Raw genomic sequence first — 27,730 nt, 5'->3', positions numbered from 1 at the left:
GCTAGCTATAGGAACCCAGAGGAGCTGCCAGCCAGAAGGGAGCCACTGAAAAGCCCAGTGAGTAATTATGCTTTGTATCGGTATGAAGGGGTAAGGGTTTGCTGGGGTTAGTGAGGAAAAGGGAGAATAACTACTGTTGTCCCTCTAGTGATGATGGGCTGGGACCCTGCTGCCCTGGGAAAGGAGTGGTTTGGCAGCAGAAAGGAATTGACTTAAAATCAGTGCATGTGAGGAAAGACACGGCTGTGGCCAGGTGAGAAACCTGGGCCCGGGGGCTTCCTTTTGTGGAAAACCAGGGGAGGCAGGTAAGACTGGGAGGACAACACCTGCTGGGTATCTGCGTCTGTCCCCTGCACGGGGGGACTGCACTCCGACTGTGCTTAGTGTCTGCCCAAGAATGAGGGTCTGTGCCAGCTCAGGCTGAGACTCCAGCCTGTCCAGCCTTTGCGAGCATGTTTGAGAAACCCAGACATTGCATGGTGCTCTGGAGAGGTCACGGAGGAAGAGAACTGACAGAGGACCATCAGAGGACCAGAAAGAAGTAACGGCAGAGGGTGTAAGCTCAAAGTTAGCTCGCATCTGGAAATTGATGGCTAAGTGAATGGTAGGGAAATGGAGGTAGATGCCTTTCTAGAAGTTTAACAGTGAAGGAAGGTAAGAAATGAGATGGTTGTTACTTAGGTAGCAGAGTGTGAAGCATGTTTGAATGAGGATCCAGTGGAGAGGAAAAGACTGAAAATGAAAGCTGTTGGGAGACTGAAGAACAAGTTTTGCAGTAGGAGACAGGATCGAGGTGAGAAGTTTAGCCCTGAAAAGGAAAAAGATGATCTCATCACCTCAGATAGGAGGGGTGCAGATACAGAGTTTTCAGGTATAGACAATATATAGAACCCAAGTCTGATGGCCTCAATTATCTTACTAAAGTAGGAGGTGATGTGATTTCCTTGGGTAGAAAGTAGGAATGCAGGGATACAGTCTTCTTGAGAAGGATCATAGAATTCTAGATTTAGAGTCGGAAAGGACCTTGAAGGCCACCAAGTCTAATGCTCCTAAGGGGGAATCAAAGAAAAGATAAATGGAGTGACGTCCAAGGTCACGGAGTTAGGAAGTGGCTTTGAACCCAGATTTCTGTCACTCCAAGCCCAACACCCTCTCCACTACACCAGTCACTATGGAGAGAGTGTCAAGGAGTCAGTAATGGGTAAATAGAGGAATTGTCAGCAAGAATGAGGTCAGGCAGCGGACTGATTAGATAGCACAGTATGTGACATTCTGGACAGCTTGGGAGGGGGAAGACAGATTTTGGAGGTTACAGGCTTGGCTAGGCTGGTGTGGCGGGAGGTCAGAGAGTAGGAGATCCTTGAATAGTAACAAGAATATTTTTAAATCACTACTGGCTCCCTGCTAGGTTAGTATGGGAAGTGAATAGGTCTAAAATTGGGCTGGTGGATTAAGAGAATGAGAAAAAACTTCAGGGAGCATAGGGCACAATGAAAACGGAGATGAAGTTCAGAAGGAGTGAAAGGCAGAAGGATAAATCTGTGGCTTGGGATGCTGTGAAGGATGCAATGGTGCTGTAGGAGGTCTGGCTGACCCTGGGGCCCTGGTGTAAGGACCACAGACCTTGGCCTAAGGAAGCCCTCCCTCCCTCCGCCTCCATGAGGTGACAGTAATAATAGCCCCCTTTTCTGTAGCTCTTAAGGTTGACAAAGTATTTTTTTAAAATGACAAATGAATGACCGTGAGGTGTTGCTGTGAGATGGTGTAAGTACTGTCATCCCCATTTTGCAAGAGGAACCTCAGGTAAAATATTAAATGAGCTGGAATTTAACCCTAAGACTCCTAAGTCCAAGTGGGATGCTCTTTGCACTGCTCCAGCTTTGGCACTTGTCGGCCAAGAGCCCGAACATACTCTTTGTGCCGAGGATATTTGGCGCTCCTTCCAGAAGTATCCTGGGGCAGACAGCATGTCCTAGTGCTTTGTTCCCATTTGCCCTAACAGTACTTGAGAAGTCTTTTGTGCGTGTTCTAAGGGTTCCGAGAATGACCTCCACCAGCTCTGAGTCTTACTGGCCATGGGGGCTTGATGTGGGTAAATGGTATTGAGGCAGCTCCCTCCCCTGCTGGCCAGGCCAGTGGCCTCAGGTCCAAGCTGGCTGCATCTTTTCTAGGGTTTTTTCCTTTGGTGACAAACTGAAACCATTGTTCTTGGCGTGGCTGGTCTCTTTGCAAGCTGATTGGTAGCTCCCCTTTCATCTCCATCAGTAAAGAGTGAACTTGAAAAAAAAAGAGGCAAGCTATTGACAGACTTTTTTTCTTTTAACATTTTATTCTCTTAATGATGGCTTATGGGGGGGGTTGCTAATGTTTTCAACTTAAAATATCATTTATCAGTGATTCACATCAACAGAGGTATTTTTTAATTTTTAAAAATTTAATCTTATTTATTAACAGGAGGAGATTTTTCTCTCCCTCCCCCAATAAAACCCCTTGTAATCAACATGCACATTTAAAAAAAAAATATTCCCAGGTTGGTCATGGCCAAAAATCAGATGTCTCAGTCCGCACCCTGAGTCCATGAGCTCTCTGTCAGGAGGCAGGTAGCATGTTTCCTCTTGCGTCCTCTGAAATCATAACAGGTGAATAGTAATACATGTAATACCAGGTGAAAACAACCTGGCTCTAAAGCCCTTCCAATGATGAGAGCACTGGACTTGGAATCAGAAGCCCTGGGTTTAGGGCCTGGTTCTGCTATTTACTTACCAGCTATGGGCATTGGCCAAGTCACTTTACTCCGAGGGCCTCGGTTTCCTTCTCTTTAAAGCCAAAGGGTTAAACACAATGCTGGGTGAGTCCTTTGGGGTTGTTAGCCAGAGTTTCCTTCCACAAGATCAGTGGAGGAAGAGGCTTTATTTTACCAAGGGAGAGAGAATCCATTCACAAGCATTTATTAAGTGCTTATGGTGTGCCAGGCATGCTGCTAGGCACTGGGTACTAAAAGTAATGTCTCCCTGTGGTGTCTTTCCTGACACTTTCTTCCTTAGAGCCCTGAGGCAGGTAGCATATGGGTTACCCAGATGTTACAGTTAAAGAGATTGAGGCTCATTCAAAAGGTGAAATGATTTGTCCACAGTCACACAGCTAGTAAGGGCACCGCCTGTATTGTTCTCATTCCTCTGTGCAACTTCTCTAGAGTTGGCAATAACAGGTCCATCTGTGTCTTCTGCATTTACCCATTACACACACAGTGTATGAAACAAGCCAGTATCCAAACTGTGCCCACTCAGCATCAGGAGGCAGCTTTCCACTCCCACTCCCTGGTGAGTTCCCAAGCAGGGAGTCCACCAGATATCAGGCACATGTGGCTACCTGGTTTTTCCCCACCTTCTGTCCTTTAATAAGGTCTATCAGACTAAAAGAAGAAATTGTTAATTGTGCCAGAGAAATGAATCCCAAGTTGGGTTGACATCAATTGAAGAGGTTTAGGGATGGGATGCAATAGGCAGCTGTGATTAGACTTGTCTGTCTTGGCCCCTGGGGGCAAAACTACAAGCAGTGGTGGGAAGTTACAGGGAGGCAAACTTTAGCCTCTTCTGAAGAGAAACTTCCCAGGAGTCAGAGCTATCTCAAAGTGCAGCGGGATAGCTCAAAAAGTAATGAGCCAGGGGCGGCTAGATGGCGCAGTGGTAAAGCACCGGCCCTGGATTCAGAAGGACCTGAGTTCAAATCCGGCCTCAGACACTTGACACTTACTAGCTGTGTGACCCTGGGCAAGTCACTTAACCCCCACTGCCCTGCAAAAAAAACAAAACAAAACAAAAAGTAATGAGCCTCCCTGTCAGTCACCAGAGATCTGTAAGCAGAGGTTGAGAGGTTGCATGGACCTTTCTGTAGAGAAGACTCCTGTATGTGTGAGGGGGAGGGGACTCAATGACCTCTCAAGTCCCTTCTAGCTCTAAATACTGGGATTCTTGCATATCTTAATGTCCTTTGCCTCTCCCCCTTGTCCCTCTTATCCCAAAGAGGGGGAAAAAGGGAGAGAAAGAGTGTGCTTTCAAATTCCAGTGGGGAAGTGGGTTTTTGTTGTTTGTTTGGGTTTGGTTTGTTGACTTTCCTAAGTCTTTGGTTTTCTTCAAGTGTAACTTTGAGGCCTGTGAGGGGGCTTTAAAGGTCCTTATCAATATCAAGAGCCTCACAGTAGAAAGAATTCTGGACTTGAAGTCAGGAGCAGAGGTCAAGTTCTGACATGGTCAGCCCTAAGGTCAGTCTCAGGGGACAGCAGCATCCTGGCCACTGTCCTTTCCCTTCAGTGCTTGGACTTTCTGGACTCTGGGTCCTGCTTATCCTTTCATCCTGAAGAGAATATGGAAAGCAAGTGGAGCTTATTCCTAAATGCTGAATCTTTCCTGTGAGGAAAGGCTCCTGTCCTGAATAAATTGGTAACAGAAAATCTTCAGTCTCTTGGATAAAACTGTCCATACATGAGAGAACCCAGCTCCTGCAGTGGTGAGCCTCTAGCACCCAACAGTTTGTTAATGCCTGCCTAGCACAGGGTACAAGGCCACTACCAGTGGGTCCTTTTTTTTCTAGTTCCCCACAGGGGAAGCTAGGTGGAGCGGTGGAGAAAGCACTGACCCTGAAGTTGGGAGGACCTGAGTTCAAATGTCACCTCAGGGGGCAGCTAGGTGGCGCAGTGGATAAAGCACCGGCCCTGGATTCAGGAGTACCTGAGTTCAAATCCAGCCTCAGACACCTGACACTTACTAGCTGTGTGACCCTGGGCAAGTCACTTAACCCCCATTGCCCCGCAAAAAAAAAAAAAAAAAATCACCTCAGACACTAGCTGTGTGACAAGTCACTTAAGCCCAATTGTCTTAAACATCCTGGGCCATCTCCAGTCATCCTGATACTTGCCACTGTTAGACGGCTCTGCAGGAGAGAATGAGGTTGGTGACCTTGCACAGCCCGCCCTCACTTAAATCCAATTCACTGCAAGGGATGACATCACCTCTTGATGCCATGGTCCTCTTTGAGAATGAGGAACAGCAACAGTTCTGCACACATTTCTGGAGCTAGGCTTTTCTTATGCAGTGGATTGTGGCATAGTACAATGGAAGGAGCATCAGACTAGAAGTTAGGGTGCTGAGTTTGAATCTGACCTCTGATCCTGACTCTGAAGAGTCCCCGAGCTTCAGCTGCAGCAGCATCTCACATTCCAGTAGAATCTAAATTCCTTGAGAATAGGAGTTGTTTCATTCACCATATGTGTATGCTCAGCATTTAGCATAGTGGTTGGCACAGAGTTGGTGCTTAATAAGTGCTCAAGGGCTCACAAAGCTCCATGGAGAGGGTAGCATGCTGATTGGCTGCTGTCTTCCTGGCTCCTCTCCAGCCCTGCCGCTGTGTCTTAGGAATGTTCAGGTCGAAGGCTATTTCTCTGGCTACCAGTTTTGCTGCACCGTTCAGGGCACTAGACCCCCACCTGTGAGGCTAGGAAGAGATTATGGGAGGCAGCCTTGTCAGGCTTTGACAAATAGCCAGTCTCTGCAGATGGAAGGGTTTGTTTTTCTCTCCAGTAATGGGCATGGTATAGGTGCCTTAGCACCAGGGAAACAAGCTCCTTGTCACCAGGGCTTATTCCCGGTTGGGGGGAGGTTGGGGAAGCATATTGGGGTAGTTTGGAGTGAGGAGTCGAGCAGTGTTCCTGTGGGGTCCCAGATGCCCCCATTCTTAGCATTCTTCAGCAGTCTTCTTATCACCATCAGTCAGTGTCGTCATTTATTCACATGCTGAGCTCTGCGTCGGCTCTGGGCTAGAAAAGATTTCTAATCCAAGGTGGCATCCACTGGAGGCACGGATACCCACATAGGATCCAAACAAAAGCAGGAGACCACAACAGAGACCACTGTGGCCCTTGGGCTGGGATCAGAAGAGGGGCCCTCACAGGCCACCTAGTCCACCTTTACAGATGAGAAAATGGAAGCTCAGGGAGGGTGAGCAGTTGGCCCAAGGCCTCATAAGTAGCAAACAACAGAGTCAGGATTCAAACCCAGATCTTGAGTCTAAATCCAGTGCCCTTTCCACTGTCCCACAGTAGTTTAGGCTTGACTTTGGAATTAAATGACACACATGAAACATTTTAGCAATGAACAAAAGGAGATTTACAAAATTACAGCAAGGAGGAGATACCTAACGAGGACATTGAGTGAAGACCAACCCCCCATTGCTTCATCTGAGTGGCTGTCCATCCCAGGACCCAGCTGGAGCTTCTCATGGATTTTTGTACTCAGGACCAGAAAACCACATCAGTAGCCTGAGCCTGAGCCTGAGTCCCCTGAGCCAATTCATTAAATCTTGGGCTAGTTTCACTACCTTTTTTTTTTTTTTTTTAGTGAGGCAATTCGGGTTAAGTGACTTGCCCAGGGTCACACAGCTAGTGAGTGTTAAGTGTCTGAGGCTAGATTTGAACTCAGGTACTCCTGACTCCAGGGCCAGTGCTCTATCCACTGTGCCACCTAGCTGCCCCTTCACTACCTTTTAAGGAAAAACTAGCCCAGCCTGAATGAGGCCAGGCATTAGGTTATTGTTACCACTACAAATACTGAGTAGAGGACTTTAGTCCATAGAGTAAATAGAACTTTATTCAATAGACCATAGGGTACAATGGAAGGGTTTTGGCTTGAGTCCCTCCTAAAGAGTATAAGCTCCTTGAGGGCAGGGACCGTACAAAATTTTGTCTGCTCTAATTCTCTAGCTCTAGCTTTGTACTGCCTAGAGTAGATGCCTAACACTTATTGATGGTGGTTGTTAAATCTCAACATGACCAAGCCTATGCATAAGGGAGATTATTCTTGCAGCTCATGAAGGATGAAATAGAAGGGTAGAGAGTATAGGCAAGAAGATTTGTTAAGAGGTTCTGGGTAAAATATGATTCCTAGGGCTGAAAGAGTACTGTGGACCATGCTTTGGTCATCAGGCAGAAAGACCTCCTACAGTACACATGGAGAAACTCAGCCAATGCTAGGGAAGAACAAAGGAAAGGACTGGATAATCCTGGAACTCTGCTGAATCACTGGGCCCTTGCCTTTGTAGTCCTTCTTAGTATGGCTCAGCACTGAGTTTAGGAAGGATCTAAGTTGTTACAGAAATGGTTATTTGGCTCTGGGACTTTGCATGTACTTGACAGAGAGAGAGAAAGAGAGAGAGAGAGAGAGAGAGAGAGAGAGAGAGAGAAGGGGGGAAGGAGGGAAGGAGGGAGGGGTGGATGGATGGACGGATGGAAGGACAGACAAACTTCTTTTCTTATGATCTAAATGGTTTATCACTTAGCTCAGTGCAGCATCTTAGTATCGGTCAGCTGTTGGCCTCCCAGCTAACACCTGCCCAGGATTATTAGCCTACATTCTGGCAAAGTATGACTGCCTGGTGTCTTGTCTACAGACAGATATCCTTCATCTTTGGCCCTTGTTCTATGGAAATTCAAGGGTCCTTAACTCTTCAGCACCCATTATAGCAGAGTTTGTCAGGGTTTGGTAGAGGATAGACACCAGTTTATTTCATTACCCAATGACCACACATTTTGGGGAATATTTTAGGATCCATTTTTTTTTCCTCTTTGGGTCCCAGAATTTCTTTAGAAGGTGGCATAATGAATGCATCCACTGGTTATAAGATCTAAGTTTGAATTCTGTTACTCACTATGTATGGAACCCTGGGCAAGTGAGTTCTATGCCTGTTTCCTTCTGTGTAAAATGGAGATAGCAATATGTGTACCATTTTAAAGGATGGCTATATTTTAGATTTCACTTGGTAAATCTTTTTTTTTTTTTTTTAGTGAGGCAATTGGGGTTAAGTGACTTGCCCAGGGTCACACAGCTAGTAAGTGTTAAGTGTCTGAGGCCGGATTTGAACTCAGGTACTCCTGACTCCAGAGCCGGTGCTCTATCCACCGTGCCATCTAGCTGCCCTCACTTGGTAAATCTTAAAACCTTTTAGACATGAATTATTATTCATTGACTTTTCAAGGGTCCAATTGTTTTTCCCATTAGGATTGTTTCTGCATTAGACTAGCCCACCACTGCTCAGTGGAGAGCTCCTAAAAGATCTGCTTTGGAAGATAAATAAATCAGAGTGATTTGTAATTAACATATTGACTACTTGGTATCTGAAGATACTTGTAAACAGTGTTCTCTTAATCACTTTTAAAAAATCTAATTGAATTATCTTTCCTGAAATATCATTTACATTGTTAATTTGTTTGCCAATCCCTTTCTACATAGACCTGCAGGGAGAAGTCAAGTCCAGCACAGCCCTTATCCAAATTCTAAACTATCAGAGTCCTTACTTATTAGTTCATATTCATTACACATAGAGGATATGTTCTTTCATATTTATAGACATAAAAATAACTCCTAAGACCGTGGCAGATGAAAGTGAAGGTGATGTTAAAAAGTAACAATAAAAATTAATAAAAAAAAAGAAGTGTAGCCAATTTCAGAATCTCTCAAAGAAAAGGATGTTTTAAAATATATTAGTGATAATACTCTACAGCAATACAAAGTAGTGATTTTTGTTTGACATGATGGTCTAAAAGTATACAAGTAAACCATCCATGTCAGCATCACTGAATAAAGGGAAAGTCTTTCCATTTGAATCATTACTACTCACTCTCTTTCCAAGCTCCCTAATGCTATGCAGTAGAGAACAGACAAGTTGCTCAGACCCTCCCTTGCCAGCTTCCTGGGAAAGAAGTTTGCTCTTAGAAAGGAACAGGTTGATCTGTGCTGAAAGAGAAAACACACAGATATAGCAGAGGAAATAAACTGCAGTGCTAAATGAACAAATTGAGGAACACATGATTAACTGAAAATCCTTAAAGCAAGTGTTCAGATGTCATACACACACATACATGCATACGTATGTATGTACATACATAGATTCGATTCCCTATTTTAATAGAGGTTTGGGCTACTGTGAAGACATAGGCTGTGAAACTGGATGAGGGGGGGTGCTATGGTGACAGGAAAAAAGGATGGGACAAGAGGGGGTAGTCAAGGAAGGAAGAGGAACTAGAATAGCTAACAGGAAAGGGGACAGAGCCAGAGGAACAGAGTTAAAATTGTGGTAGGTGTCAGGTGGTAAGTTAAAGGTCAGGGCAATGAGAGACACTCTCTCTGTGTGTCTCTGTGTCTCTGTGTGTGTGTGTGTCTCTCTACATATATATGTGTTGTATGTATAGGCAATGAGAGACTATATAGAGATATATGTGTGAATATATACAAACACATAATTTCATTTTCATTTCAACAATCATTTTAAAATGTCTACTAGGTAGGAGCTGAGGCTGCAATGATGAAAAATTGCATAGTTCCTTCCCTCTGGGCTGCCCAACAGCCTTCCAGAGAAGGGCTAAGGGTGTATGACACAGATACAAGTAAATTTGAGGGAACTAGGAGCTAAGGAGAATTAGACAAAAAGATGAAAAGTTTAAGGAGAAAGTCATCTTTACCTGGAGTTGGGGGTGGGGGATGGGATAAGAATCCAAAAAAGGCTTCATTGAGGAAGTGATACCATTGTGCCCTTTTTTTTTTTTAATTTTTTTGGTGAGACAATTGGGGTTAAGTGACTTGCCCAGGGTCACACAGCTAGTAAGTGTTAAGTGTCCGGAGTCATATTTGAACTCAGGTCCTCCTGGCTCCAAGGCCAGTGCTCTATCCACTACGCCACCTAGCTGCCCCCATTGTGCCTTGAAGGGTGGAATGAATTGGGGTCTTGCAGTAAATATCAAGTACAAGAACAGAAGTGAATGCTAATGTCAAATACACCAGTCGAGACATAAAAATCCAGTTCAAACATTTTTGAAATACCTACTAGGTGCAAGACACTGTGAGGTTTAAAAAACAAATGATGTGCAGTTTCTATCCCACTGGAGAGAGATGTCCACAAATGATTGATTACAAGATATAGTAAGAGTAGACAAAGACTGTTTCTTTTTGTCTCTGCATCTACATTATGCAGCACATTGTAGGGAGGAAGGAGGGAACTGGTATTTGCATAGCACCTACCTGAAGATTTTATACTTCCTTATATTAAGTGATTTAAAAATAATCACTTATTTGATCCTCACAACAGCTCTGGGAGAGGTGCTCTTATTGTCCCCATTTTACAGTTGAAGAAACTGATGCAGACAGAGGTTTAGCGACTTGCCCAGGGGGTTTGAATTCGGGACTCCCTGTCCTAAGTCAGGCCTAGAGCCCTTTCCACAGTACTACCTAGCTGCTCAGGTGCTTGCTTGATAGGTAACCCTCTCCTTGCCCCCTTCTAGGATATCTGTGCCATCAATAAAAATAGAAGAAAGGAAGGGAAGGGTCTCAGATTATAGGGAGAAACCTTTAGAGATAGGTGGATATCCAGACTCAGATGTGCAGGAAGCAATTGAAGATGTGAAACATGAAGTGCAGGTTTAGAAGCCATCCACACTGTATAATCACCACATCACTATAGGATATGGGATAACTGTATACTCTTGTATATAAATAAAAGTACATCACAGACAGAGGCTGGGGAACGCCCCCATGTGGGCAGTTGGGGGTGGGGGAGAGGAAGAGGAACCAGCAAAAAAATGAGACAAAGAGTTATCTGCCATGTAGGAAAAGAATCAGGAGAATGCTATGTTACAGAATCCAGGAGAAGAGAGACTAATGAGAAGCAGCGATTGATTTGCAGTCAAAATGAACTTTAAAGAAAAAAAGAACATCCCACGTGACCATTGGTGACCTTTGAGAGAGAGAACCAGGTTGCTGGGAATTGAGTGAGAAGGTGAGGACAGAGTCGAGACAGCTAATATAGATAGATAGCTTTGTAGAAATTTGGCAATTAAAGGACAGATATGGAGCAGTCCCTACACGGGTTAGAAAGGTCATGGGAAAGCTTCATTTAGAACTAAGGAGATTTGAAAATCTTAGGGAGGGGATAACTGCTAGATCGAGAACCTAGAGGAAGTGGGAAAGGGGGGTTCAAGGCAGAGGCGTAAGCTTCCATTGTACCGTGATATGAGACTTAACCAATTTGTGTTCTACTGGCTAGGCCTCCCAGAGGCTCTGTGGTGTAAGGGAGAGGAAGGGTGTGGCAGAGAGAGAACCTTAGGGCAGGAATGCACTGTATAAATGTTATTTATTGCTGTTTGTTAGCCTAAAGTTAGAGATGGAGTTATCAGCTGTGAGTGTGGGAAGTGGAGAAAGGATTTCATTTGGCCGAGTGAAGAAAAGGTGTGGAATGTTTCCTGTAGGGAATTCTTTAGAGTGGAATAAAAGGATTGCTCAGCAGTTAGGAGGGCCCCCAGCTTATGTTAAATAATTCCCAAATTGTTAGTTTAGAAGTAATTTTTTTCTAATTTCAATAAAATCTTCATCAAATTTAAATATGCTTAGATTTGGAAAATCTAACAGCATTTAGATTCTACAGAGGATTGATCCATTATGAAGTACAACTGGAGAATTTCATCTCTGAGCCTTCTTTTGTTGCTCTAAAAAGGTTTCATTGGAGTGTTCTGTTATATTTTTTTCCTGAGCCAGGCTAACTTATTTGCAGACCCATATTAACCCTTGGGGTCTTGACATCTTTACAAGGGTGCAGGTGGATCTACTGTCATCTCACTCTTCCTCTTCCTTCCACTGGTTTCTGACTGTTAGTACTTGTCTCCGCAGAGTTGTCACAACAGGATAGGCTCCTCCCTCTTCTTATGTTGGGCCTGGCTCCACTACCAAAGGCCTTGGGCCAAAGCAGACTTATTAATGTTTGCTTCATTCCAGCGGGATAGTTGATCTGTCCCCAGGACAGGCAATGGACCTGGCCCTACTGTGCATTTTCTTTTTCCTCTTGGCTTTTCACACTGCCATTTCTGTCCTCCATCTCTGCTACAAAAGCCTCCTGAATTAAGCTCTCTTCTCTGTGATTATTAGGGTGGATGGGCTTTCCTAGGCTTTCCAGAGGGTCCTGGGCCAGGCCTCTGAGCCAGGGCCACTCAGTGACTTCAGAGAGAACTTTCTCTCTCTCCCACCCATCCCATTAGTATCAGAAACATAACTGCTACAGATGGAGGTGACTGGTCAATTGTCCCCCTTCTAACAGCTTTGTCTATGGGCCAGTGCTCTGCATCCCTTTTTGTAGTATCTTTATGGTTCACACTTAGGTGGTATTTTAAGGTTTATGTTCCACTTTCCTCCTGATAGCCCTTTGAGTATTATATATTTGACTCCATTTTACAGATGAAGACATTGCTGTGGACAGTTCAATTACTTGCTAAAAAGCCAACTGGTAGTAAGTGTCGGAGCTAGAACTTGAAGAAGTATCTCCTGACACGTTTTCCTTCTACCGTACCATGATGCCTCCTCAAAGATTTTTGCCCAGTTCTTTTTCTGGGACTTTCAGATCATGGCCACAAACCCTTACCTTCTTGGCTTTCCCCAGTGTTGGCCAGGCCAATTGCGATCCCTAAATCATTTCATCCATCTGCTTTCTCAGTTTCTGCTTCTGGCTGTAGAGCATTTCTGGAGAGTGTCCCAGAATTGTACGGTCCCAGAACACGACAAATCTGAGCCATCTAACCCCAGCTGGGCTCACATTGTTGCTTGGCAGCTTTCTTATTAATCTCTTGTTAACTGCCCAGCTCATTACTCACTGAGGTTGTTCCAGACTTTGTTTCTAAATACCCCACTTCCATCACCTCCTCCAAAACTCTCAGCAAATGCCCTCTCCTTCTGTTGAGAGATCGTAAGAGAGCATCAGATGTCAGCTTTCTCTACCTTAAAATCTCTCTCCCCTATCTTTTCATCCTTCTCCCTTATCTTAGAAGATTGGAGGCTTAGGGTCACAAATAGGCCTGAGGGACTAGAACACAGGACTGGAACAAGAGTATCCCCCTAGAGTAGACTGAGCCCTGCCCTTATGTTCACTCACTCCTCAGGCCCTTGCTCCCATCTCCGTTCTCCCCAGTCCTACTTGTAGGGTCTTTGATCTCTTTTGCTCTTCTTATTAGCCTAATAATAATGACACTTATCTAATACTTGAAAGTTTGCAAACATTTGAGTGAGGCTCAGCAAAGTTAAGTGACTTGCCTGTGGTCTCACATCTCATCAGTATTAGTCGCAAGATTTGAGCCCTGAACTACCCACCTCAAAGACTAATATAGTTATTCCCTGGAGGCATCCTTGACAACTGGCTCTTCCATTCCCTGCCTCCTTGCTGTAGGTACTACCTGAACAAGTACTCTCTCTGCTCTCCTTTCTTGGAAGTCGGCTACAGAGAATTTTTTTTCCTCAAGAGTTCAACCCTAAGCTTTATGTAAATGACTAACATCTATACCTCCAGCTCTCTAAACTTTTTCTGCATCATGGACCCCTTTGGGAGCCCAGTGAAGCCTGTGGAACCCTTCCCAGAATCATATTTTTAAATAATTGAAGAAAATGTTAAATCTCAACTAGAAAATAATTATTTTCTCATCCAAGTTCACAGACTCCCTGAAATCTGTAAACAGGCCCCTTATGGGTCTGTGGGACCCATATTAAGAACTACTGCCTTAGATCTATATTTCTTACTGCCTACTTGATGTCTCTACCTGGAAACCCTACCTGAACCTCAAACTCAACATGTCCAAACAAAAACTCATCATCTGTATAGTTAACAAAGCACTTTGCATAAGTATTGTTGCTGAATTATTTGCTGTGATTGTCTTTTGTGCCCACAATTATATCATAAGCTTAAGATACTAAAATTCTTTTTATTCAGCAGCTTCTACTTTTATTTATTCAAAAAATAAAATAATTTAAATCCAATTAATAAAAACATAATGTTTGAGTTAGTGACAAGCCTAGATTTAGTATTCAAGTTGAGATCGTTTTAGGACCAAACCACAAACTATATATGATCATTTCAAGCCAACCATAAAGAGCACAGAAAAATAAATATTCCAGGGACTTTAATCTTTGTTTTTTTGTGTTTTTGTTTTTGTTTTTGAAGGGCAATGAGGGTTAAGTGACTTGCCCAGGGTCACACAGCTAGTTAAGTGTCAAGTGTCTGAGGCTGAATTTGAACTCAGGAAGTCCTGAATCCAGGGCTGGTGCTTTATCCATTGTGCCACCTAGGTGCCCCCAGGGACTTTAATCTTTAAAAGTCTCTTCCTCTGGCAACTTTTTTTTTGGGCAAAGCAATGAGGGTTAAGTGACTTGCCCAGGGTCACACAGCTAGTAAGTGCCAAGTGTCTGAGGCCGGATTTGAACTCAGGTCCTCCTGAATCCAGGGCCAGTGCTTTATCCACTGCACCACCTAGCTGCCCCATGGCTATTTTTTATAACAGAAATATTTTCTTTGTAGCATCAATATTCCTTCCTTCCCTCCCTCCCTCCCTTCCTTCCCTCCCTCCTTCCTTCCTTTCCTTCCTCCCTTCTTTCCTTTCTCCCTCTCTCCCTCCCTCCTTCCTTCCTACTAACCTTCCTTCCATCCATCCTCCCTTCCTCCCTTTTTCTTTCTTTGGTATCTCTACCTTTTCACACACCTGTTCAAACAGTCAGTCAGGAAGCATTTATTAAGCACGTGTATGCTAGCCTTATGCTAAGCACTGGAAATATAAAGAAAAGCAAAATCTCTGTCCTTGAGGAGTCTAACTAGGTAAACAACATGCAGACAGCTACATACAGATGGGCTGTGTACAGGATAAGATGAAGATGATCAACAGAGGAAAGGCATTAGCATCAAGGAGGGGCCAGGAAAAGCTTCTTGTGAATGGGATTTTAGTGAGGACTTGAAGGAAACCAGGTGGTAGAGATGAGGAAGAGGATTATAGTTATGGAATATATCACTGAATATTAGTCACAATACAGTCACTGAAATTGTCCGGAATCTGGAGATGGAGTAGCTTGTTTGAGGAACTATAAGGAGGCCAGTGTCACCAGATCATAGATCATATGGTGGGAAAGAGGTGGAGTGAAGTGTAAGTAGAGTGGGAAAGTAGGAAGGGGTCAAGTTGTGAAGGGTTTTAAAAGCCAAACAGAGGATTTTCTGTTTGATCTTGGAGGTGATAGAGAGCCCCAGGGAAGGTGATATGCTTAGATCTGTGCTTTGCAGAAGCTAAGTGGATAGACTGGAATGAAGAGAGACTTGTGACTACGAGACCAGCCAGCAGTTATTGCAATAGTCCCAGTGGGAGGTGATGAGGGCCTGTACCAGGGTGGTGGCAGTGTCAGAGAGAGAAGGGGATATGTGCGAGAGATGTCACAAAGGTAAACTCAATAAGACTTGGCAACAGATGGAGGGGTGGGAGAGAGTGAGTCATTGAGCATGGCACTTAGGATGATGGTGGTGCCTGCAACAGTAATAGTGAAGTTCAGAAGGGAAGGGTGTTTGGAGGTAAAGATAATAAGTTCAGTTTTGAATGTGTTGAATTTAAGAATATCCAATTAAATGATATCCAACAAGCAGTTGGAGAGGTGAGACTGGAAGGTAGGAGAAAGGTTAGGGCTGATGACTAGATCTTAGAATTATCAGCATAGAGATGATCATTGAGGTCATGGGAGCTGATAAGTTAACCAAGTGAAAGAATATACAGGGAGAAGGAAAGAGGACCCAGGACAGTTTCCCCTGGGGAAAACTCACCTTAACTGGACATGACCCAGGTAAAGATCCAACAAAGAAGACTTGAGATGGAATAGTCAGACAGGTAGGAGGAGAGCTGGGATAGGCTGGTGTCATAGAAACATAGAAAGATGATGATATCAAGGAGAAAAGGGTGACAACAGTGTCATAGGCTGCAGAGAGGTCAAGGATGATGAGCACTTAAAAAAAGACCATTAGATTTGGCCATTGAAATTATTAGACATTTTGGAGAGCAGTTTCAGTTGAATGACAAAGTGTGAATCTAGACTATAGAGTTAAAAAGAGAGTGAGAGGAAAGGAAGTGGAGGCAGCTGGTGGCACAGTGGAAAAAAGAGCTGGGCCTGGAATCAGGAAGTCCTAAGTTCAAATCCTGCTTCAGTGACTTACCAGCCCTGTGATCCTGGGCAACTCACATAACTTCTGTCCACCTCAGTTTCCCCAACTGTAAAATGGGGATAATAATAGCACCTGCCTTCCAGGGTTGTTTTGATGATCAACTAAGTAATATTTGTAAAAAGCATGTAGCACAGTCCCTGGCACATAGTAGGTGCTACATAAGTGCTTATTCCCTTTCTTCCCCTCCCTTCGAAGATTCTCAAGGGAGAAGAGGCTGTAGGATGATAGTTAGGAGGGTTGAATGGACCAAGTGAGGATTTTTCGAGGATAAGGGAGACATAGGCATGTCTGAAGGCTACAGGGAAGCAGCCAAACAGAGAGAGATTGAAGATCAGTTGAGAGGGTGGGGATGATGAGTGGGGCAGTCTGCTGGAGGAACTGGGATAAAATGGGATTGCTCATGCAGGTGGAGGGGTTTGCCATGGCAAGAAGGGCTACCACCTCATCGTGTGAGATAGAGGTGAAGTTGGAGGTAGTGGCTGAAGCCATCTAAGTGACAGGAGGCAAAGAGCAGGAGAGAAGAGGGAACTCACGGAGACATCTTGGTTTCCTCCTTTCCATTTCCAGGGCACCTCTTTTAGTTTGGGCCCTCGTCACCCTATGGACTAGTGTAATGGCTTCCAGTGGGGTCCTAACCTGAGCCCAACCCCTCCCCACCCCAATTCATCCCTTGGCTGATCAAATTTATCTTTTTAATAAACAATTCTGAGCATATGTTTCTTAAAATCTGAAAACTTCAGCAACACCTCAATTCCTGTAACAAAGTCTAAACACATCCTTGTGTACAAAGACTTTCCCATCTTGTATTAGTCTCCTGGACTGAACTTGGTCATTTTTATTACACACACACACACACACACACACACACGGTGCAGTTGTGCCTCCACACTTTTGTTCACTGTTTTTGAACAAGGGAGTGATGTAATCAGAGCTGTGCTTTAGGAAGATTAATCTGGCAGGGTGGATTGGAAGGGAGACAGCAGAGGCAGAAAGACCGGTTCAGTAGCTAGCTATTGCAGTTATCTGGGAAAGAACTAACGACATGCTGAATTAAGGTGGTTATATTGGGATGGTAGACTCGATAGGTGACTGGAGGAGGTGGATGGGAGAGGAATATTAGTCAAAGATAACTCTGGAGTTTCTAGCCCAGGTGACTTGGAGGATTGCAGCGCTATTAAGAGAAATAATGGGTTCAAAAAGATCCGTTCATATAACATTTATACAATATTTAAAGGTTTGTGAAGCACTTTGCAAATATCTCATTTGATCCCCTAAACAACCCTGGAAAGTAGGTGCTATTGTTATCCCCATTTTATATTTGAGGAAACTGAGTCAAAAAAGGTTACGTGACTTACCCAAGGCCACACAGCTAGTAAGTGTCTGAGGCCGAATTCAGGGGATCACAGATATAATCGGAAGGGACCTTAGAGGCCATTTAACCCACCCTCCTCATTTTACAGTTAAGAACCTGAGGCCCCAAGAGGTTGAGTGACCTGCCCAGGGTCACACAGCCAGGTGGGACTTGGAACCAGGGCTTCTTGCCTGCAAGTCCTGTGCTCTATCCATTTAGGCCATGCTGACATTTACAGAGCATTTGAAGGAGTGGAGGGGTGCAAAACACTTAGCAGAAATGTTCTCATTTGTTCTGATGAGGTAAGTATGCATAATATTACTATCACTTTTATATAGATGAGGAAACTGAGGCTCAGATGGGTTGTGTGACATGTAAGTACAAGAGGTACAAAGAGGAGCCTACTTTGATCCTCATTCTTCTTGATCCAAATGACAGTTCTGGAACTTTGCCAGCTGAATAGATAATTCAGTAGAATAGATAACATAATAACTGAAGCAATGGGAGTTGCCGTGATTAACAAGAAACAAGAGGCGCAGCTAGGTGGTGCAGTGGATAAAGCACTGGCTCTGGATTCAGGAGGACCTGAGTTTAAATCTGACCTCAGACACTTGACACTTACTAGCTGTGTGACCCTGGGCAAGTCACTTAACACTCATTGCCCCACAAACCAAAAAAAACCCAAAAAACAAAAAACAAGAAACAAGAGGAGAGAAGAGGACCAAGGGCAGAGCCTCAGGGAATAGCTATGCTAGAAGGGTGGGAAATATACGCAATGGAGGAAAATGGGCAATAAGCAGGTAGAGAAGGAGGAGAATGTGGGAGATCGGTCCTGCAGAGCGAGGGGGGATATGGGGGCAGGGGGTAGGGTGTAGTGTCTTTGAAGCCAAGTAAGAAGACAACTCCCAGAAAGTAGGAGGTGTTATGGGGTGGGCACTGGGGTGGGGGAGGTTTACCGGTGCTAGATTCTTCCAAGAGCTGAATCAGAATCGAGTGGAGACCTTTGGATTGGGGGCGGGGGGGGGGGGCAACAGAGACATAGGTAAGTTTTCAGAAAACAATTTCAGTGGAAGGGTGGAGGTGGAAGCCAGATTGTAAGAGGTTGAGAAGGCAGTGGGTGGTAAGGCAGGGAGCCTAGATTTTTAGGCAGTCTGTCAATTAAAAGGAGGAGGGGCAGTAGTCCAAAGGAATAGTAGGATCAAGGGAAGGCTTGTTTTGGATTGGAGAAATGTCAGCATGTTGGTAGACAGAAGGGAAGGAGCCTGTGGAAGAGAAAACATTGAAGAAGCACGAAAGGATGATTTCGGACATGCTTTAACCCAGCACCTCGAATGCGGTTCATTTCTCCACATCCTGCTATACCTTTCTAAAAACCAGCAACTCTCCTCCCTGGACCTATTTTATCATTCGTCTGTCCTTCCCTTTTTTCCTAATGGTGCAGGACCTGGGACATAGACCTGGATAGGATAGGGCTGGGGCCAAAGCCATGGCTAAACCTCTAGTCCAAATGCTATACCTTGCCCCCTCTAGGCCTTGTTTCTGCAGCCCTTTGGGAATGTAGGAAGGGCCAAATCCTATTTCCCCTTTACTATGTCCTGGATGATGGCTCCTGTGGTTTCTGCTCTAAGGTTGGGAGATCCAGCCTCACCTGCCATTTTCCTGCTGTCTGCAGGTCCCAGACTGTGCACAGCAACAGAGAGCCCTTGCTGAAGAAACGAAGATGGAGATGACGTCCCTGGGCACAGGCCTAGAGTCACCACCTGCTGTGCCCTGCAGCAGCGAATCCTCACTGGGGACCCAGCCCGGATCTCTGGCCCCTGAGTCCCTGCTTCCTTTCCATGATCTCCAACCAGGTACTCAATTCCTTTGCCTCCCCCCCTCCCCTCTGCCCCTTCCCCTGAGCCACTGTGACCGAACTAGGCTTCCATTTTCTAGCCATTTCTCTTCCCCTGGCCTTGTGAGTGTTTTCAAGGAATCGTTATGTGAAAAATATCACTGGGTTATGTCGGGCTATTTGCCTGCTGAATGAGGTCCCAGCTCTCCAGGGCTGACCTTCAGGGCCCTTCACCCACTTCTCTCCAACTCACTCCCCATAATTCTGCTTCTGAACCCGCCCACAAGCTCAGTCAGCTCTGCTGCTTAGGCGGCTTCAGTGGTTCCCCATGCCTCTAGGATAAAAGGCAGACTCCTCTGTTTTGACATCTAAAGCCTTTACGATCTGACTCCAACCTGTCTTTCTGGATTGATTGGCCGTGAATCTCTCCCCTGGCCCTGTCTCCTAGCACCAGGCCCCCACTCTGCATTCCAGCCAAACCCACGTCCTGGCTTTTCCCTCCACATCCTTGCATCTCCCCTCTCAGGGCCTCTGCCCCCTGCCAACAAGGCTCTCCCTCCTCCCCACTGCTCCTTAGAATTCCTTGCTCTGCTCTGGCCAGACTCCACTCAGATGTCACCTTTTATGAGCTGCCTTTCCTGAGCCCCGCAGTTGTTGGTGCTTTCCCTGATCACTCAAAACTCATGTTGTGTTTACTTCCAGGTACCCATTGGTTTTTCTCAGAATTTTAGCTTCTCAGACAGAGCGTGGCACATAGTGGCCACTTCACAAATGACCCCTGTGCTTGCCCCTCCCTGGCACTCTTGTTGCCATAGGCTCCCTCTGCCCACTCACCAACTCACAATCCTGTCTTTACATGAATGAAAGAATGAATGAATGAATGAATGAATGAATGAATGATTGAATGGAAAAGCATGTAGTAAGTGTTTACAATGTACAAAGCACTGTGCTAAGCATCAAGGATACAAACAGAAAAGCTAGACAGTCCCTGTTCTCAAGGAGCTCCCATTCTGATGGGGAGACACCACAGCTGCAAGTCAGCTGGGGAGACTCAGTGGTTCTTTGGGTGCTTCAGGATTCTCTAAAAGTCTTCTCCAAGGAGTATTGCCTGATTCCATCTCCCCAGCCCAAAATATTCAATTTTTCTGTTACCTCCTTTAACAAACACAAAACTCATTTGTACCATCTTGGTTTGATCACATCTGTGTGTGTTTCTCAAATCTCCTGGCAGACAGTTTATTGGGAGAGTACTTCTAAAAAGATGAATTCAGCTTGGCCTCTTCAGCAACAGGTGTTGGTACCCAAGTAGAAGTGAGTCATTTTCACAGCTGAGCTAGTTGTGCAGAGAGGGGCAGGTCAAGGCAAGAGAAACATATGCAAATTTTTTGTGCAGTTGAAGCTAAGAGAGGGTGAGGTTTTTTTAAAGGGTGCAAAATAAAGGGAAAAGAACAAAGGAACAGGTCAGAAATGTAGATAGCCCCCACTAGGAGAAAGAGGAAGAAGGGTCACCTAATGAGTTGAAGAAATAGGGGAGAACCAAGAAAGTCACATTATAAAAGCAAGAGTTTCTTTAATCTGAGAACCTTAAAGTTACAAGGGATCTCAGGGACCCATTCCCGAGCAGGAATCTCTACTACAACATCCCTGTCAAATGGTCATCTAGCCTCTGCTAGAGAGTTTTACTCTGGTGATAGAGAACCTCTTACCTCCTGAGATACCCCATTACACTTTTCAATGACTCAGTTGTTCCTTCAGCAGAATGAAAATTGCCTCTCTGCACTTTACACCCCATTACTTGTTTTTCTGCCTGGGTAGAACAAGTCCAATGCTTTTTCCCCAGGACTGCCCTTAAGATAATGGAAGACTACAAGTGAAATAAATGGAAAACGTGCCATATAAGTATCTTTTGAAGGGACTAAGAACTAGAAAAGAGAAGACTTAGGAGAAACATGGTACCATCTTAAAATATTTGCAGAAGTTTTTAAATTGTGTTTAATTTTTTTTAACCAACAAAAATCTATTTTCTCTACCTCCTATTATTTTTCCCACCTCAGCCCCACTTTGTTTTGTTTTTCAAGGCAATGAGGGTTAAGTGACTTGCCCAGGGTCACACAGCTAGTAAGTATCAAATGGCTGATTTGAACTTTGGTCCTCCTGACTCCAGGGCCAGTGCTCTATCTACTGCACCATCTAGCTGCCTGATTCCTCCCCACTTTGGGGGTCAGAGGGAAGAAAAACAAAAGCAAACTGTTCTGATTGGGAAGGGAAAAGGAGCTTTGAAATGAGACCAATATGGATACACAGGGAAATTGTTGACCAACTTATATTTTTTTAAACTAATATAGATTTTAAAATATACAGAAGTTGGAAACAATATCTGAGAATAAACCCCAAGAGTAGCATAATCCTGTAAAAACTGTCAGGAGCATTGATGCTTAGAATAAACTGAAGTTGGCAAAGAATGCTAAGACCAACAAGCAGGGCTCCTTTATTCATATTGGGGGACAGATGAAGATCAAGGGAAGGGACATATTACTTGGGGTAGATGATGCAGAAAGAAGAAAAGACAGAAAAGGAAAATACTCAATTCTTACTATTCACATTTTCTCTATTAAGAAGAATAATCTTAGGGGCAGCTAGATGGCGCAGTGGTAAAGCACCGGCCCTGGATTCAGGAGTACCTGAGTTCAAATCCAGCCTCAGACACTTAACACTTACTAGCTGTGTGACCCTGGGCAAGTCACTTAACCCCAATTGCCTCACTAATAAAAAAAAAAAAAAACAAAAGAAGAATAATCTTCGAACAAGATTAAGAGATAAGGATTGGACCTGTGGTTTTATTAGTACAGAGAACTCCCAGATGAGGAAACTCCCTCTGCCAATGCAGGTTGACCCCTTCTCTGCAACTTGGAGTCTTATAAAGTTGCCTGAAAGACTGAAAAGCTCAGTGACTTGCCCAGGGTCTTACATTCAATATGTATCAAGGTAGGACTAGAATTTAGGCCTTCTTGTCTCCGAAATAAGTTCTCTACTACACTACTGATGCCTAAAATAAAACTTGTTAACAAGGAATTGAAACCAAAGAAAAGTGAGGAGATGGTAAGAAAACACCTAGGTACCTTTAATAGGTTCAGGTCAAAAAGCCAAGACAAATTACATTGGATTCCTTGATTTGCATATGTGATTCCTGAGCATTTTTAGTAATCTTTGAAAAGCCAGACATGGTTATACATGCCTGCAATCCCAGCTACCAAGGCTGAAGGATCTCTAGAGCTCAGGAGTTCTAGAGTTCTACAATGAGTTAGTCCAATTGGGTGTCCATACTAAGTGTGGCATCACTGGGGTTCTTTTTTCTTTCTAAATAGATTCTTTGTTATAAGGGATGGCTCTCTGGGAGGAACAAGTGATATGGGAGGGGGGAAATTCAGCACTATAAAAACAAAAATATGAATAAAAAATTTAAAGCTCAACAGAGAAGTTTATATTTTACCCTAGAGACAACAGTAAGCCAGTGGTGTTGATTGAGTAGGAGAGTGGCATGGTCAAGTCTACACTTAGTGAAAATTAATTTGGCAGTAGCCTGTGGGATGGACAGGAATAGGAAAAAAATTGAAGCAGGAAGACCCAATTAGGAAGGTAAGAAGTGATGAGGGCCTGAATAAAGGTGTTAGGTGTATGAAAAAAGAGATGGGGTTGGAACATAAGATGTGGTGGAGGGAGAAAAGAAAAGATTTGGCAATTGATTGGATATGTGGGATGAGGGCAAGGGAGAAATCTAGGATAATGCCAAAATTGCAAACTTGGGAGACTGGAAGGATGATGCCTTTGACAGATGTAGAGAAATTTTAGAAGAGGGGACAGATGAGAAAGGAGGTGGAATAATAACTTTGGTTTTGGGCAAGGGCACCATGATATTATGGCCTAGAGTCAGAGTCAAGTAGACTTGGGTTGAAATCTTGCCTCAGACATTTCCTATCTATATGGGGATAATAATAGCACCTCGTTCACAGTGTTGTTATGAGGCAGCTAGGTGGCACAGGTGATGGAATGCTGGTCCTAGAGTCAGGAAGACCTGAGTTCAAATCTAACCTCAGATCCTTAGTAGCCATATGACCCTAACAAGTCACTCTCAGCCTCAGTTTCCTCATCTGTAAAATAAGGATAATAATAACACCTATCTACCAGGATTATTGTAAAAATCAAATGAATTAATATTTGTAAACCACTTTGCAAACCTTAAAGCACTATATAAATGCTAGCCATTATTATTACAAAATAATGTAGGAGCCATGTTTTGAAAGCTTAAGTACTATATAAATATCAGCTGTTATTATTATCATTATTAATAATAAAGGATTTGAGTACAGGCCTGTTGGTTGACTTTGCATCTCTTGTCTGAGGACCAGCCCATCTAACTTTAGAGAGGATCACCTATCAAAAGTCAGCCACAGCAACTCATCAAATTGTCCCCAAGGCATACTGTCTGTATTGGTGGTAGGAGTATTCCCATTTGTGAAATCACAAATCCTTGAAGTATAGAAGCGCTAACAATTCCTTAAGTGCATATAGTTTTGTGGTTTAAAGTACTTTACCTACCTTATCATTCTCACACCAACCTCATAAAATAGGTAGAACTGAGATATCTCCATTTTGCAGAAGGAGAAATTGATAGTCAGAGTTTAAGTGACTTGCCCAAGGTCATATTGGAAGTTAGTAAGTTGGTGGATATGATTCTAGAACATAGGCCTTCTGACTTCAAAGACAGGTCCTTTTCCCTGAGCCTCCATTCACACACATGGAAGGGCTAGCTGCTGGTAGCTAATAGAGCCATGGAAGATGTGAGAAAGTATAAATGTTGAGTGTCTCAGAAAGGAGTTATTGGTAAGGAGAGGTAGGAGTAGGGAGATTTAATAATGAGAGTTTAGATGTAACCCACCTCCATGGGTCACTGGAGTCTAACTAAACCATCCTTCATGGACTCCCCTCATCAGGGTCCCTCTGCCTTCTCTGCGTACAACCCCTTCCCTTACTCAGGTCTTTTATTCACTCCTCTATACTACCACCCTGCTCCTCCCCTTCCCTCACCCCCGCCAAATTTTCTTCTGAAATAGTAAATCAGAATTGCCTTACCATGGCTAAAATAAGTAAGATTATAAATTCAGCCCATGAACCTGAAGTAATTTAGGTCTGCTCATTCCAGGGACTTCCTCCAGTAGCCCTTTTGGGCATAGGAGCCAAAGGATACATGGTGAAGCTGAGCCAGAGTGGGCCAGGATGGGGAACAAGGAAGTTTGGGGCACTGGATAAACATTTTTTAAGTGTATTCAGAGTATTGAAGGGAGTTTCATCTTCTAGGTAACATTTCCATTTTGTCACTTTTCCTTTGACCTCTTGTCATATTCTCTGAAGCCCTTCCCACTCACATCTCAGTCACTCCCTACTCCCATCATCCTTCTCATACTCCCCAAGAACTCATTTCCCCCATTCCCACCTCCACACATCTGTCCTGGCTTTTCTTTTCATCTCTGCCTCTACACTTCTTGTGTTCTTCAGATCAACCTCCATTCCCCTCACCATTCCCATCCTTTCACGTGTATTCTCTGGGATCCCTCTACCTTCTGTGACCACCACCCTTTCAGTCCTTTCTCCTCCATTCCCCTTATTCTCCCCTAGCCATGAGGTTGGCATTTAGACCTTTTAAAACATTGATTTCCCATGGGATTATCCTTTTCCTTCCCCACCAGTTTCTTTTCTTGCATGATAAACATTTTCCATTTTCATTCGTTGTTTCAGATTGTGAGACCAGCACTGAGTTCAAGTTGTTGACAGTTAAAGAAGAAATTTTTGAAGAGGAGGACTCACAGGTGGTGATATTAGAAAGACTCATAGGGGATGTTCCCCAAGGACCTGAATTTGGAGAAGGGTGTGAACCTGAGGAAGGGTTGGAGCAACACTGGGGAATTACAGAAGGAGATGGGCTAATAAAATCTCTTTCTCAGGAGAGGAATTTCAAACCAGTGACAATGGTCCGCAAGAGTTCTCCGGGGGAGACTGGCCAAGAATGTTATGAGTTTGGCAGAAGCTTTAGTCTGAGTTCAGACCCTGTTATGTATCAAAGAATTTCATCAGGAGAGTGGTCTCATCAGCTTGATAACTGTGACCAAAGCTTTAAACAGAATTCAGATTTAATTAACTACCCAACTATCCATGTATCAGAATCACCATGTCAGTTTAATGAATATGGGAAAATCTTCAGTCAGAGCCCAACCCTTAATGACCATTTGGGAGTACAGGCTGAGGAGAAACCCTATGAGTGCAATGAGTGTGGGAAGTCCTTCAGGGGAAGCTCAGACCTCATTCGCCATCAAAGCGTCCATACTGGAGAGAAGCCGTATATATGTAATGAGTGTGGGAAAGCCTTCAGCCAGAATGCAATCCTCAAAAAGCACCAACGATCTCACGCTAGTGAGAAACCCTACGAATGTAACGAATGTGGGAAAACCTTCAGCGTACGCTCCAACCTCACCCGACATCAGATAAATCACACTGGAGAGAAGCCCTACATATGTAATGAATGTGGGAAAGCTTTCAACCAGAACTCAAGCCTTAAGAAACATCAAAGAATTCACAACAGTGAGAAACCCTATATATGCAATGAATGCGGGAAAGCCTTTAGGCGGAGTTCAAACCTTATTCAACATGAGAGAATTCACTCTGGAGAGAAGCCCTATGGATGTCATGAATGTGGGAAAGCCTTTAGGCGAAGCTCAAACCTAATTAAACATCATCGAATTCACACAGGAGAGAAGCCTTTTGAGTGCCATGAATGTGGCAAAGCCTTCAGCCAGAGTGCACACCTGAGGAAACACCAGAGAGTTCACACTGGAGAGAAACCCTATCAGTGTAATGAATGTGGGAAACCTTTCAGTCGAATCTCCAACCTCATAAAACATCATAGAGTCCATACTGGAGAGAAACCCTATAAATGTAATGATTGTGGAAAAGCTTTCAGTCAGAGTTCAAGCCTCATCCAGCATCGGAGGATTCATACTGGAGAAAAACCACATAAATGCAATGAGTGTGGCAAAGCCTTTAGTTACAGCTCAGTCCTTAGGAAACATCAGATAATCCACACAGGAGAAAAACCCTATGAATGTAATGTGTGTGGCAAAGCCTTCAGCCATAGTTCAGCTCTAATTCAGCATCAGGGAATCCACACCGGAGATAAACCCTACGAATGCAATGAATGTGGAAAAACCTTTGGTCGGAGCTCCAACCTCATTCTTCATCAGCGAGTTCATACAGGTGAGAAACCCTATGAATGTAATGAATGTGGTAAAACCTTCAGCCAGAGTTCAACCCTAATTCAGCATCAGAGGATTCATAATGGGTTAAAGCCCCATGAATGTAATGAATGTGGCAAAGCCTTCAATCGAAGCTCAAATCTCATCCACCATCAGAAGATCCACACTGGAGAGAAACCTTATACATGTACCGAATGTGGCAAAGCCTTCAGCCAAAGCTCACACCTCATTCAGCATCAGATTATCCACACTGGAGAGAGACCCTATAAATGTAACGAATGTGGAAAATCCTTCAGTCAGCGCTCAGTCCTGATCCAACACCAGAGAATTCACACTGGAGTGAAACCCTATGAATGCAGCGACTGTGGGAAAGCCTTCAGTCAACGCTCAAAACTCCTTAAACACCAGATCATTCACACCAGGGTGTGATCTTTTGAGTGTGATGGGCATGTAAAATACTTAACATGGGAATCCAGAGAGGTTCTCTTTTCCGACTCTCCTATCTTTTTCTCAATGGCACCACCATGCTCCCCTTCACCCAGGCTCAAAACCCTGGAATTATTATTAACTTATCCCCCTCCTTTATTCCTCTATAGCTAATTAGTCATTAAGTCCTGTTGGTTCTTTCTTTGATGTGTCTCCTATCTATACCTTTATTTCTATTCTACCACCAACCAAGCCCTTCTCTGGTGCCCAGTATTACCTCTAATGTTTTTATGTTGTGAGCAGACAACCATGCTATGTGGGCAACAAATGATGAAATGGAATATATAAAGAGCTTACTATTATAATGAAATAAAACCTACCAGAATTTAATCTGACATATTTAATGATATACGTTATTATTATTGTTATTATTATTCTGCATGGCAACTAGACATAAGCATTTATACATGGATGTAATTAGTATTACTTTTACTCAACTAAACCAAGTTTTTACAGTTTTCCTCTTGTTTTGTTCATTCTTTAGCATTTTTGTACATCATCAAGTTTCTCTTATGACACATACTACTTAATTATCATCTAATGTACATTAAACAAAAAATTCACTTTTCAATGCTGTTCACAACCAGCAGGAAATCTCTTAAATCCCATCTCCCTAAGGCCTGGAACTGGGACCTCTTTAGCTTATCCATAGGCAGCATATTCAAATTCTCCCATTCTCCCATGGTTACATTATCTCCAAATGAGAAATCA

General features: G+C 43.8%; 1 protein-coding gene across 1 annotated transcript in view; it reads left to right on the top strand.

Moving 5' to 3' along the window:
* Positions 1-27,354, top strand: part of LOC122745612 (zinc finger protein 16-like) — a 56,221-nt gene extending 28,867 nt beyond the window's left edge. Inside the window, exons 4-5 of the mRNA XM_043990995.1 lie at positions 19,068-19,248; positions 25,023-27,354. Of these exons, the coding sequence (XP_043846930.1) occupies positions 19,068-19,248; positions 25,023-26,962 (2,121 nt within the window). The 3' untranslated portion in view covers positions 26,963-27,354. The remainder of the gene's footprint in view (positions 1-19,067; positions 19,249-25,022) is intronic.
* Positions 27,355-27,730: the final 376 nt, after the last annotated feature.

Source organism: Dromiciops gliroides, chromosome 1 (genome assembly GCF_019393635.1).
Source record: "Dromiciops gliroides isolate mDroGli1 chromosome 1, mDroGli1.pri, whole genome shotgun sequence".
NCBI classification, from domain to species: domain Eukaryota; kingdom Metazoa; phylum Chordata; class Mammalia; order Microbiotheria; family Microbiotheriidae; genus Dromiciops; species Dromiciops gliroides.
Note: the sequence above shows the minus strand (reverse complement) of the source record. Positions and strands in the feature narration are given on the sequence as shown.